This window comes from Oncorhynchus kisutch, linkage group LG26 (genome assembly GCF_002021735.2).
Source record: "Oncorhynchus kisutch isolate 150728-3 linkage group LG26, Okis_V2, whole genome shotgun sequence".
Classification (NCBI taxonomy): domain Eukaryota; kingdom Metazoa; phylum Chordata; class Actinopteri; order Salmoniformes; family Salmonidae; genus Oncorhynchus; species Oncorhynchus kisutch.
Genome location: NC_034199.2, coordinates 31,551,434 through 31,565,642, shown reverse-complemented (window position 1 = coordinate 31,565,642; position 14,209 = coordinate 31,551,434). Strand labels below are relative to the sequence as shown.

The window sequence follows — 14,209 nt, the reverse complement described above, 5'->3', positions numbered from 1 at the left end:
GTTCTGAGAAATGAAGACTATTCCATGCGAGAAATTGCCAAGAAACTGAAGATCTCGTACAGCGCTGTGTACTACTCCCTTCACAGAACAGTGCAAACGGGCTCTAACCAGAATAGAAAGAGGAGTGGGGGCCCCAGTGCACAACTGAGCAAGAGGACAAGTACATTAGAGTGTATAGTTTGAGAAACAGGCGCCTCACAAGTCCTCAACTGGCAGCTTCATTAAATAGTACCCGCAAAACACCAGTCTCAACGTCAACAGTGAAGAGGTGACTCCGGGATGTCTGGCCTGAACAGGTTGTAGGCTGTGGATCTCTGCACGTAACATATTCTAGTTTCCTTGAGATATGTACAGTAAGGGACAGGTTTACATAAGCCTGGTCCCAGATCTGTTTGTGCTGTATAGCCGACTCCTATGGTCATAGTTGGGTCACGCTTTTTTTGGATAGTCCTGCTCTTCCATCTGTAGATTGTCATACTATCAACAAACTCTCTGTTGATAAGCAACTGCTTGCTAAGGTTACGGTTAGGGTAAGGTTTAGAATAAGGGTTAGGGTTAGAGCTAGGGTCTGGCTTAATAGATAGTTTACATGTTACTGCTAGTCTGTAGATTGTCTGTAGAACATCTTCAGATAGACTATCCAAATAAAGTGTTACAGTTGAAATGTTACTGATAGTCTGTGCATAGTCTGTAGAGCATCTTCAGATAGCCTATCCAAAGTTAACTATAATACAGGGCAATCCGATCTAGCACCAGGCTAGATGTACCGTTATTCCTAAATGAAAGTCTCCTGTATAGTAAGTAACAGTGAGATCAGGTAACAAGGTGAGGGAGTGTCTCTCAGACAGCCAGGCAGGCAGCTTAAAGAAGGGCTTCTCATGCCTCTGCTGAAGGCTTGTCAGATTGATGTGTGGAGGGAAGAGGTGAAAAGATTGATCTGTCTCTACCACCAGATATCTCCAGTGAAGGACAGATGGCTATAGTTAAAGCATCATCACCTGTTTTGGCATTCTGTCTCTTTGTCTTCTAGCTCAGAGTTCTTTGTCTAGATCTTATGGGTAAAACAAACTGTTTTATTTTGCTCCAAAACCAGGATTATAATAATGATCAGCCTGTGTTTGATTTAACTTCTCTCACTGACATTGTATACAATATTGGACAAGGCTAGTGATCATACATTTGTACAGTCGTATTGATTTTATTTATACCCGTATTATTGACAGTGCTGTAATCAGGGTGTATTTTTATCAATTGTCCTATTGACAATGGGTCGAGTACTTTACTGAGAGACGGGTGAGTGGTGAGTGGCCTCTCTGTCTCTCTCTCTCTCTCTCTCTCTCTCTCTCTTTCTCAAGGCAACTGACAGACGTGTGTGTGTGTGTGTGTGTGTGTGTGTGTGTGTGTGTGTGTGTGTGTGTGTGTGTGTGTTTGCGCGCGTGCGTGCGTGCGTGTGATGTCTTTTCATCACATGGTAATAGAGCCGAGGGTGAATAGTGAGGACAGTGTAGATAAGTGTCTGTCTGCTCAAGGCAGCTTCCACCCCCTCATTCACCTGCTTGTCTGAGTGCTACATTAACACATAGCTAGCTATCTCTCCTGTTAAGATATTATTCTACAGCCTATTCAGGCAGAGCCCTGACTGTGTGACTTTCCCCTGTGATAGCTTGTCCATTTACATCCATTTAAAAGGGTCTGGAGGAGTGATGCTGGTCTCTAACTGAGGAACTGAGGTGTAATAGGTAGCAGCAGGGTACAAAAATCAAGTCATGAAATAAAGACCCTCACATTATTCAATGTTTCCACAGTTTTATTGAGTGCAACGTTTTGACCTGTAAGTCTTTGTCAGGCTTAACAATAAAGGCAGAAAGGGTTTCACTTACTCTGGCTGTTGTCTTTGTGTATTTGCAGTGCGGGACCCAAGGGAGACAACATCTATGAATGGAGATCCACCATCCTGGGACCACCAGGCTCTGTGTACGAGGGAGGGGTCTTCTTCCTAGATATCACCTTCTCATCCGACTACCCCTTCAAGCCACCAAAGGTACTGTATGCTTTATTCACTTGCTTTATAGGTTTAGAGGTGGTTGGTTAAACAGTTCAGTAACATGGGAGCCTCTGCTTGCGTCCCAAATGTCACTTTGTTCCCTATGTAGGGAATAGGGTGCCGTTTAGGACGCAGACTCTGTCTGCAGTTAGTCCTCTATTGTTCTACATGGAGGTCAGGGCTGACAGGAGTTTGCTGAGGTCATCAGTTGAAACCTTGAGGCTGATTAACATGATGTCTTGTCTTGTGTTTTTGACTAACTGGCGCTGCACAGCCATCATCTCCTTGAGGCTACTACACAGCAGCAGTTACACTACAGCACTACTGTCACATGACTGTGGAGACCAGGGGACCAAAATAACCCTGAGCCATTTAACACAATGCTGTTATTATTGAGAAAGAGAGGCAGCAGCAGCAGCCACTAAGAGAGAAGCCCAGCAGAGTCTCTCTGTGTGTCCCAAATGCCCACTATTCACTACATAGTGCACTACTTTTGACCCAGGCCCTTAGGGCTCTGTAGTGCACTACAGTGCCTTCAGAAAGTATACACACAATACCACATAATGTCAAAGTGGAATTGTGTTTTTAGAAATGTTTACAAATGAATAAAAAAGGAAAAGTGGAAATGTCTAGGATCAATAAGTATTCAACCCCTTTGTATGGCAAGCAGGAGTAAAAATGTGCTTATCAAGTCCCATAATACGCTGCATGGATTCACTCTCTGTGCAATAGTGTTTAACATGATTTATGAATGACAACCTCATCTCTGTCCTCCACACATACAATTATCTGTAAGGTCAAGCAGTGAATTTCACACACAGATTCAACCACAAAGGCAAGGGAGGGAGGTTTTCCAATGCCTCGCAAAGAAGGGCACCTATTGGTAGGTGGGTAAAACATTGAAATATCCCTTTGAGCATGGTGAAGCTATTAATTACACTTTGGATGGTGTATCAATACACCTAGTCACTACAAAAATACAGGCGTCCTTCCTAACCGGAGAGGAAGGAAACCGCTCAGGGATTTCACCATGAGGCCAATGGTGACTTTAAAACGGTTACATAGTTTAATGGATGTGATAGAAGAAAACTGAGGATGGATCAACAACATTGCAGTTACTCCACAATACTAACCTAAGTGACAGAGTGAAAAGAAGGAAAACATGCATCCTGTTTGCAACAAGGCACCAAAGTAATACTGCAAAAAAAATTCCACTGCAATTTACTTTTTGTCCTGAATACAAAGTGTTATGTTTGGGGCAAATCCAATACATTACTGAATAACACTCTCCATATTGTTATTTTACCCACTTTTTTCAATCTTGGCTCATCGCTGCAACTCCCCAATGGGCTCTGGAGAGGCGAAGGTATGCAGACTAGCTGGCTGGTATGTTTACGGACATCGCGCTCCCAGTCTGCTGTCCCCACATGCTTCAAGATGGCCACCATTGTTCCTGTACCCAATCGTCATAACACTGCACACTACCCTATCCCATCTGGACAAGAGAAATACCTATGTAATACCTATGTTCATTGACTATAGCTCAGCATTCAACACCATAGTACCCTCCAAGCTCATCATTAAGCTTGAGGCCCTGGATCTCAACCCTGCCCTGTGCAACTGGGTCCTGGACTTTCTGACGGGCCGCCCCCAGGTGGTGAAGGTAGGAAACAACATCTCCACTGGGGTCCCACAAGGGAGCGTGCTCAGCCCCCTCCTGTAATCCCTGTTCACCCATGACTGCGCGGCCATGCACGCCTCCAACTCAATCATCAAGTTTGCAGACAACACAACAGTAGTGGGCTTAAATGACCAACAACGACGAGACAGCCTACAGGGAGGAGGTGAGGGCACTCGGAGTGTGGTGTCAGGAAAACAACCTTTCACTCAATGTCAACAAAACAAAGGAGATGAGATAGTGGATTTCAGGAAACAGCAGAGGGAGCACCCCCCTATCCACATCGACGGGACAGCAGTGGGGAAGGTGAAAAGTTTTAAGTTCCTCGGCGTACACATCACAGACAAATTGAAATGGTCCACCCACAGAGACAGTGTGGGGAAGAAGGTGCGATATTTGGCTCGTCACCTAAAACCCTCACAAACTTTTACAGATGCACAATTGAGAGCATCCTGTTGGGCTGTATCATCGCCTGGTATGGCAACTGCACCGCCTTCAACTGCAAGGCTCTCCAGAGGGTGGTTTGGTCTGCACAAAGCATCACCGGGGGCAAACTACCTGCCCTCCAGGACACCTTCAGCACCCGATGTCACAGGAAGGCCAACAAGATCATCGAAGACTACAACCACCCGAGTCACTGCCTGTTCACCCCGCTACCATCCAGAAGACGAGGTCAGTACAGGTGCATCAAAGCTGGGACCAAGAGACTGAAAAACAACTTCTATCTCAAGGCCATCAGACTGTTAAACAGCCATCGCTAACACAGAGAGACTGCTGCCTACATACTGACTCAAATCTCTAGCCACTTTTATAAATGGATCACTTGTCACTTAAAAAAAATGCCACTTTAATAATGTTTACATATGAGATGAGTAATGTTTACATTACTCATCTCATATGTATATACTGTATTTTATACCATCTGTTGCATGTTGCCTATGCCACTCGGCCATCGCTCATCCATATATTTATATTTACATATTCTTATTCCATCCCTTTACATTTTTATTTATTTATTTTTATTTATTTCACCTTTATTTAACCAGGTAGGCAAGTAGTTAGTTAGGTAGTTGTGAAATTGTTAGAATACTTGTTAGATATTAACAAGAACTAGAAGCAAAAGCATTTTGCATTAACATCTGCTAACCATGTGTATGTGACCAATACAATTTGATTTGAAGTCATGTGTCCGCCAGAAACATGACCCACTTAACAGCGTCCTTAAGACCCACCAGCCAGCCGCACCAATGTTTCAGAGGATACACCGTTCATCTGGCGTCAGCCTGCCCACCACAATGAGTCATTAGAGCACAATGAGCCAAGTAAAGCCCCATCTGCCAAACCCTCCCCTAACCCAGATGACGCTGGGCCAATTGTGCGCCATCCTATGGGACTCACGACCATGGCTGGTTGTGGCACAGCCCAGGATATGAACCCAACACTGTAGTAATAGCACTGCTGCATGCAATGTAGTGCCTTAGACCGCTGCGCCACTCGGGAGCCCCATAGTTTCAAGTATAGTGGTGGCTGCATTATGTTATGGGTATACTTGTAATCGTTAAGGACTGGGGAGCTTTTCAGGATAAAAAATTAACGGAATGCAGCTAAAACACAAGGCCAAATCTACACTGTAGTTGCTTACCAAGAAGACAGTGAATGTTCCTGAGTGGCCGAGTTACAGTTTTGACTTAAATCTACTTGAAAATCTATGGCAAGACCTGAACATGGTTGTCTAGCAATGATCAATAACCAATTTGACAGAGCTTGAAGAAATTTCAAAAGAATAATGGACAAATGTTGTGCAATCCAGGTGTGGAAGCTTAGAGACTTACCCAGAAAGACTCACAGCTATAATCCCTGCCAAATGTGCTTCTACAAAGGATTGACCCAGGGGTGTGAATACTTATGTAAATGAGACATTTCTGTTTTTAATTTTCAATAAATGTGAAAAAATTACAATAAACATGTTTTCCCTTTGTCATTAGGGGGTATTGTGTGTAAAAAAATATATTTAATCAATTTTGAAATCAGGTTGTAACAACAAAATGTGGAATAATTCAAGGGGTATGAATACTTTCTGAAGGCAGGGAGTAGGGTGCCTTTTGGGATGCAGCTTCTTGTCTGTTATAGGCACTGCAGGGGCTCCTCTTTTTTAGAAGCGTATATTCACAGTAATAGGCTACAACAGGCTACACTGCCTATTATGTTTCTGAGAAAACTGTACGGGAGGTGGATATAATCAGGATCATAATAGCTTTCTGCTAGTGGACGGGAGCAATAGGGTTATTTCATAGAAAGCAATCCCATTTCACATAAAACTAACATAATCTATTTAGGAGAAATCACCCTCAGAACTAAAAGCTGTACCACTCTATACTCTATACTGGTCTGAGGGGGTGTCATGATATGTTTGCTCTGTCTAACAGTTTTATTATTCAACACAAATCCGCTGTTTACAGTGATGGGATTAGCCTTTACAGTGGTTATGGTAATACAAGACTGAGTCTGGCTCGTCTGGTTTCTATTAACATGTCATAAAGATGGCATATACAGTTTGACTGGAGAGGGAGAGGGAGTCAGACCCCAGGGTAATTGGTAGCATGGAGGGGAACCACACCGCCTCTGAACAAGTCTGCTCTCGCTCTACTCTCTCTCTCCTCTCTTTCTCTCTCGCTCTCTGTCTCTTTCTCTCTCTCTCTTATCTCTCTCTCCCTCTAATGTCAAAGCCATAAACAGCTAGTGGAATCATTAAGATCATTGGCTGTGCGTGGCCCTAATTGGTTTCCCCTGCAAAAAGGGCTGCTCAGAGAGAGAAGGCCTCAATGGGATGGATGTTAAAAGACTTCCCTTATGTAAACACCACATAATTTCACATGTGGAAAATCACATGATTTCACATGTGACATTTCCACATGTTTTGCACATGTGAAACCATGTATTTTTGGAATAATTCACATGTGGTGATGTGAATTTTCACATGTGAAACCATGTGTTAATGAAACATTTCACGTGAAACTATGTGTTTTTGGAACACTTCACATGATGATATTTCACATGTGGATTTTCACGTGATCGCATTACCTTTCACTTATGGACTCGAGTTTTCACACGAGATTTCACAGGTGATGCCCTGCAAACAAAAATGCATCTTCATGATACACACACAGTGTTTTCAACTTACATATTGGACACATAACTACATTGTGTATGTTTATTTATATAGTAATTATTATTCAACCTGACTTTACAACCTCTTGGTTCACTGCATTCCAATCGTCCTGCTACGCCACCATGTCTGTGTCATTAACTCATTTCACCTGTATTCCTAGACTTTGGAATTCAAAGTACATCTCAGATTTGCTAAAAAATACTCTCACCTGATTCAGTATATTTTTTTTGCAAATCTGAGATTCAGGTGTAACATTAAAGTAAAATAATATGCCCACCAACATTAGACAACGTCACAGAAAACCCTCAAATTGCTGAAATAAGTAAATGTAATCAATGATGAGAGATAGTCAGAATAACTGCTAACTAAAATAGCATTGCAGATGTCACTCTTTTGCTAAGTGCAGAGATGTATTATAGTTGTTGAATGTGTATGAGAATGTTACAGACTTTGTTGTGCAGCAGTAAGGGCAGCATACCTCAAATCCAGAGGTTGTGTGTTCAAATCCCAGGTGGGGTCATACTTTAGTGGAACAGTGACTTCACATGTGAAAAACATGTGACATATGTGAAAAACATATGTGAAGTTTCAAAACCAAATTTGTAAACTGTTCCAAAAACACATTTTCACAAGTGAAATGTCACATGTGAAGTGTTCCAAAATCACATTTTCACGTAAAATATCACACACAATTGTTCCAAAAACACATTTTTACATTATTTCATATGCTAAATGTCACGTGAAGTGTTCCAAAAACATGTTTTCACATGTGAAGTTTTCACAGAATTTCACATGTGAAATGTCAAATCATGTGATTTTCCACATGTGAAATAATGTGGTCCAACATGTTAGCCATTGCTGTAATAGAATACTGTATTCGTGTTTTGATACATGTTTACTGTCAATTGCGATGCAGACTACTTTTTGTCCGTCATGCAAATTAACATGATACACTGATTATTTTATAGTAAGTTACCAGCTACTTTTTATGTATTTCCACAGCTGAACTGTATTTTGTCATTAAATTTACAACAACGTTGTAAACAACTGTTTATGCTAGACTGTTGCAAAATAGGAAGTCGATTCAAGATTTAATTTTGGATTGGAGATGCTTAATGTGAGTCTGGAAGGAGAGTTTACAGTCTAAACAGACACCTAGATATTTGTAGTTGTCCACATATTCTAAGTCAGAACCATCCAGAGTAGTGATGCTAGTCGGGCGGTTGGGTGCGGGAAGAAATCGGTTGAAGAGCATGCACTTAGTTTTACTAGCATTTAAAAGCAGTTGGAGGCCACGGTAGGAGTGTTGTATGGCGTTGAAGCTCGTTTGGAGGTTAGTTAACACAGCGGGGCCAGATGTATACAGAATGGAGTTGTCTGCATAGAGGTGGATCAAATAATCACCAGCATCAAGAGCGACATCAGTATAATGTTTCTTGATATAAATAACGCCTACAAGTTGTTGTGTATATATTTACTTTATTTTCACTGCAACTTTAGGCGAAGTGCACAAGTGTGTTCTTGGCAATAAATATATAGCTGATCTCCTTTATGGCTACAGACCTGGTGACAGAGCAGGAATTTCAGACAGCTAGCAACCAAGCGGTTCTCAGGTTGGTTACCAAGTGATTCAAATAATAGGGCTCCTGAGTGTTACAGCAGTCTAAGTCACTGCATCCCGGTGCAAGAGGTGTTCCTACAGTCCTTGTTTCAATTCCAGGCTGTATCACATCCGGCCCGTGATCGGGAATCCCATAAGGCGGCGCACAATTGGCCCAGTGTCGTACGGGTTTGGCTGGGGTAGGCTGTCATTGTAAATAAGAATTTGTTTTTAACTGACTTGCCTGGTTAAATAAAAAAGAAAGTGGACTGTTTTTTAAATAAATCATCATACTGTCCATTAACACCATAATTTAGCAATAAAAATACAGTGTCATATTCATGGGATCACATGTAGAAATTTTGCCTCCCCATGTCACATTTATTTCACGAGATTGTTTTTTTACATGCTGTCACTTGTAGTTTCATGTTCATGTTCAACATGTTCATCACATGTTGAGATTTTGCATCCTCTTTTTGTCACATTTATTTCACGTTAATTTCACGACATCACGTTCTCACATCTGCTAACATGTTGTCATGTGTATTTTTATGTTATCACATGTTGCTTCACATTACCTTTACATTAAATCACGTGATCATATGAGATTTGCAATTCATGTGTTTTTTCCTTAAGAGTTAGCTCAACACATGTCACCGACTGGCCTAGCTACCAGATATAGCAGGGAAATGCTAATAGATATTCACACACCATTTGCTGGTACCTGAGGTCTCCCGGTCTTATCTACTGTATGGTGGCTTAATTATGGGATGTGTTAAGTTGCCATACACATTTATGCCAATTGCCTGTCTTTATGCTGTTTTATAAAGGCAAATGTGAAGGATGTGTGATTTAGCTTTGTGAGGTTTAGATGACGACAGTATCTGCAGACTTAACAGCCAGGGAGCTGTGGATGGTTGGGAATGTTCTTGTTCCACAGTAAATGTTCTCACTCCTCCTCAGGCGGCAGGTAGCCTAGCAATTAAGAGCTTTGGGACAGTAACCGAGAGGTTTGGTTTCAAATCCCCGAGCCGACTAAGTGAAAAATATGACGATGTGCCCTTGACCAAGACACTTAAACATAATTGCTACTGCAAGTCGCTCTGGATAAGAGCGTCTGCTAAATGACTAAAATGTAAACGTCAGTAAATGTTCTTTGTCCTCTGTAAATGTTCTAGCTCCTCAGTAAATGTTCTAGCTCGTGACCCTTGCATTCTTTATTGTTGACCCAATTGTTAACACTGTAGCTTATCTTATCTGGCTGGCAGATAAAGCCTGAATGTGTTTCATGCCTTCCTCCTCTTCCACAGGTCAGTTTTCATTTGAGGAAAGTGGGCCTTACAAAAAGGGCATACTGATCTGTATGTATGTGTTGTTTCCTAGCCAGTGTACAGTTGAAGTCGGAAGTTTACATACACTAGGTTGGAATCAATTAAACTCGTTTTTCAACCACTCCACAAATGTCTTGTTAAACTTGTTAGGGCTAGGGGTTCCGCTAGCGGAATTCCATTTTTTTATTTTTTATATTTAACTTTCATACATTCACAGGTGCAATACACCAAATTAAAGCTTAACTTCATGTTAATCGACCCATTGTGTCCGATTTAACAGCAAAAGCACACCATATGATTATGTTAGGTCAGAGCCTAGTCACAAAAACACATACAGCCATTTTCCAGCCAAAGATATGAGTCACAAAAAGCAGAAATAGAGATAAAATTAATCACTAACCTTTGATGAGCTTCATCAGATGGCACTCATAGGACTTCATGTTACACAATATATGTATGTTTTGGCTACCCAAAACATTTGACCCAAGTTAAATAATTTAAAGGCAATCCTACCAAATACTAATTGAGTGTATGTAAACTTCTGACACATTGGGAATGTGACGAAAGAAAAAAAGCTGAAATAAATAATTCTCTACTATTATTCTGACATTTCACATTCTTAAACTAAAGTGGTGATCCTAACTGACCTAAGCCAGGGAATTTTTACTCTGGTTAAATGTCAGGAATTGTGAAAAACTGAGTTTAAATGTATTTGTCTAAGGTGTATGTAAACTTCCGACTTCAACTGTATATATTTACTTTATGTTGTCTCCTAGGTGACATTCTGCACCTGGAACTACCACTGTATCATCGACAGTCAGGGTTTGATCCATCTGCATCTACTTTATGTTATTTCTTAGGTGATGTTAGATCTGCTTTATTTCATTCCCTAGGTGACATTCCGCACCAGGATCTACCACTGTAACATCAACAGTCAGGGTGTGATCTGCCTGGATATCCTGAAGGACAACTGGAGCCCCGCCCTCACCATCTCCAAGGTGCTGCTGTCCATCTGTTCCCTGCTCACAGACTGTAACCCTGGTGAGTGACACAGTGGTCAACCAATCAGACATATAGTATATATACTGTACACATGCAACAGACTGCAACCTTGGTGAGTGACACAGCGGTCAACCAATCAGACGTACACTGAGTGTATAAAACATTAAGAAAACCTTCCTAATAGTAAGTTGCACCCCCTCCCTCTCAGAACAGCCTGTATTCATCGGCACATGGACTCCACAATGTGTCAAAAGTGTTCCACAGTGATGCTGGCCCATGTTGACTCCAATGCTTCCCACAGTTGTGTCAAGTTGGCTGGATGTCCTATGGGTTGTGGACCATTTTTGAAACACACGGGAAACTGTTGAGCGTGAAAAACCCCAGTAGCGTTGCAGTTCTTGACGCAGAACGGGGTGCCTGGCACCTACTACCACTTAAAAAAAGGCACTAGAATCTTTTGTTTTGCCCATTCACCCTCTAAATGACACACATACACAATCCATGTCTCAATTGTCTCAAGGCTTAAAAATCCTTCTTTAACCTGTCTCCTACCCTTCATCTACACTGATTTGAAGTGTTTAACAAGTAACATCAATAAGGGATCATCGCTTTCACATAGATTCACCTGGTCGGCCTGTCGTGGAAAGAGCAGGTAATAATGTTTTGTACACTCAGTGTATAGTAGATACAGACTGCAACCCTGGTGAGTGTCACAGCGGTCAACCAATCAGACATACAGTAAATATACTGTACACCAGTAACAGACTGTAACCCCAAAGCAAGCCTCAAAACCAAAGAGATTACACTGCACTTGACTTGTGGAATGTTTGCGCTGTGTCAGGGATGGGACAACGGGACAGCCATAAATGTAGAAATCCTACTCAATCTTTCTTCTACCTTGATGCATGCTTCAATTTCTACTTGAATGAAGTCATTTATAGAAAAACGCAGTCCTGTATGCCTGGCTTGAGACTTGATCTAAGTTCGTCCTCTTACCAATGACTAAGGCCTCTTACTCATGACTGTCTCATCCCTTTCCTCTTCAGTCATTTTAGACTTCCGCAACTAAAGCGTTGCTCATCTCTTTCCTGTCTTCTCCCTTTCCTCTCCTCAGCTGACCCTCTGGTTGGTAGCATTGCCACTCAGTACCTGACCAACAGAGCCGAGCATGACAGGATAGCCCGACAGTGGACCAAGAGATACGCCACTTAGAGGTCACGACCCCTAACCCCGTCCTGTCTGATCCCCTGTCCACCCAGTCCCCCTGCCTGCAGTGTGAAGGTCCCGGAGGCGACGTCACATCGTGCAACAAATCTTTATAGCCTTTACAATACGGACTTCTGTGTATATGTCTGATTACTGATTCTACTCCTCCACATTTTTTCCCTGCTATGAGGACTGGGTCTGAAGAGAGACAGAGAGAAAGATCCAAGCAGGCATTGTCTCACGTCAGATAGCGAAGTGTCGCCTCTGTCTGCACTGATAGTTCATGGCAACACAGAGCGTTAGAATGACGCCATCTGTCGGAAGACAATGCCCAACAAAAGGTAAATGTATATTGGAGTAGAATTCTGTCGCTGTAGATTTTAGTTATGTTTAAATGCCTCTACTTGCAAGTCTTGCTTCTTTGGGATATTAAAAAATAAAATGTATTTTGTGATGTAATAAAGGAAACTATTCCTAAAGTCTCAACCAAATATTATGGTGCATTTTAGCCTTCTCCATTATCTGTATGAATTTAAAGAAGAAAAAACAACTAGCTGATGTAGATTATTAGAGATGATGATGTCATTTATATGAAAGCCAGACACCCATTTCCAGTTATGTAGTTACATTATACTGTTGTGATGACTCTGTTTTACCTTGTCAATTTGTAATGAAAACGAGATTTCATTGAAACCTTTTTGTAGCTCAACAAAAGATGAGCCACCACTGTAACATCCCCAAAACACAATAAACTTGTCCCCAAGGGTTGAATTGTACAGTGTACACTCATGGATGATTGACATTGGCAGCTAGCATTCAATAACCAGGGTTGCATCCCAAATGACACCCTATTCTGACTTGTAACCAGAGCCCATGCGAAGAAGGGCACTACATAGAAGATAGGTTGCCATTTGGGACATAGAGAAAGGCTCAATTTGTTCAGGGCCAATGAGAGGAATGAGAGAACCCCGGGAAATGACCAAGACAATGTCATTATGTTACATAAAGTTGGACACTCAGAACTGCTGCTCTGCAAACTGCTGTACTGTTATCTCTTGAGATGTATAATTTCATACTGATTCTACACCTGCTATTACCATATGAGGACTGATGTCTGTAGGAAAAGACGGTGCTCAAATCGACCTAGACTTGAAGTACACATAAAAGGGGAAACAGACGCAGCTCTCCATCTCTTGAAGTTAAATCCTATGAGAATAAAACAAAACGTTGAAGGCTGGAAAGAGAGAAACTGGGAAATGTTATTCAAGTAGAATTTTGTAACTGTAGTAGATTTAGTAGACATAGTGTTCTCTATTTTTGCTAGCGGCCTCTGTACTCTATAAACATAGATACAGGTTTTTGTTTTTATTGACGTGGGTTTTTTCATTATTCTCTATCGATCTCGGACTTGTTTGATGTGTGGTTCAAGAGTTGGTCTCTGAAGAGTAGCTGCTGTCTGTGTTCGGGCTAATTTTTCTATTTTCACTGTCTAGCCTCAACAGTGGAGTGAGAGATAGATATTCTCTGGAACGTATCATAACCCTGGAGATGGATAGAAGAATTCCTGGTAGTGGTGCTTTAGGATTAAGGCATAGGTACCACTACATACTGGTCTGTGTTTTGTCGCAATTGCTGAGGTTAGGCTGTTGCAAGCTGATCCTAGATCTGTTTCTAGGGGCAATTTCACCCTTAAAATCACCTTCTCATAGTTAGACCACCCCCTTGTGGTTGAATCTTTGAACTACACACACCTGGAAGAGGCTATTGTTCTAGTACTCATGGTCTTGTTCTACATTGAGTTATGCTCTTTGACCATAGATAGATAGCATGTTGCTGGTTTAATGAAGCAATATTCATATGATGCGTTGAGAAACCACAGTAAGTAAATGATTACTTGCGGTGTATCTGATGATTCCAACTTTTTTAAGACTAGATGGGAAGAGATGCTTATAAGATAAATGGCTAGTTGAAATTCTAAACTACACTGAACAAAAATATGAAAGGTACATGCAACAATTTCAAAGATTTTACTCAGCTACAGTTCATATAATGAAATCAGAACTGAAATAAATAAATTAGGCCCAAATCTATGGATTTCACATGACTGGGTAGAAATGCAGCGATGGGAGCCAGACCCAGCCAATCGTAATGAGTTTTTCCTCACAAAAGGGCTTTATTA

The 14,209-nt window shown here is 41.5% G+C and overlaps 1 protein-coding gene across 2 annotated transcripts in view; it reads left to right on the top strand.

The window, feature by feature from the left end:
- ube2e3 (ubiquitin-conjugating enzyme E2E 3 (UBC4/5 homolog, yeast)) overlaps positions 1-12,806 on the top strand; it is a 51,568-nt gene extending 38,762 nt beyond the window's left edge. For both annotated transcript variants that reach the window (XM_020461846.2, XM_020461848.2), the window contains exons 4-6: positions 1,909-2,041; positions 10,716-10,863; positions 11,939-12,806. In XM_020461846.2, coding sequence (XP_020317435.1) covers positions 1,909-2,041; positions 10,716-10,863; positions 11,939-12,036 — 379 coding nt within the window. In that variant the 3' untranslated portion in view covers positions 12,037-12,806. The remainder of the gene's footprint in view (positions 1-1,908; positions 2,042-10,715; positions 10,864-11,938) is intronic.
- Positions 12,807-14,209: the final 1,403 nt, after the last annotated feature.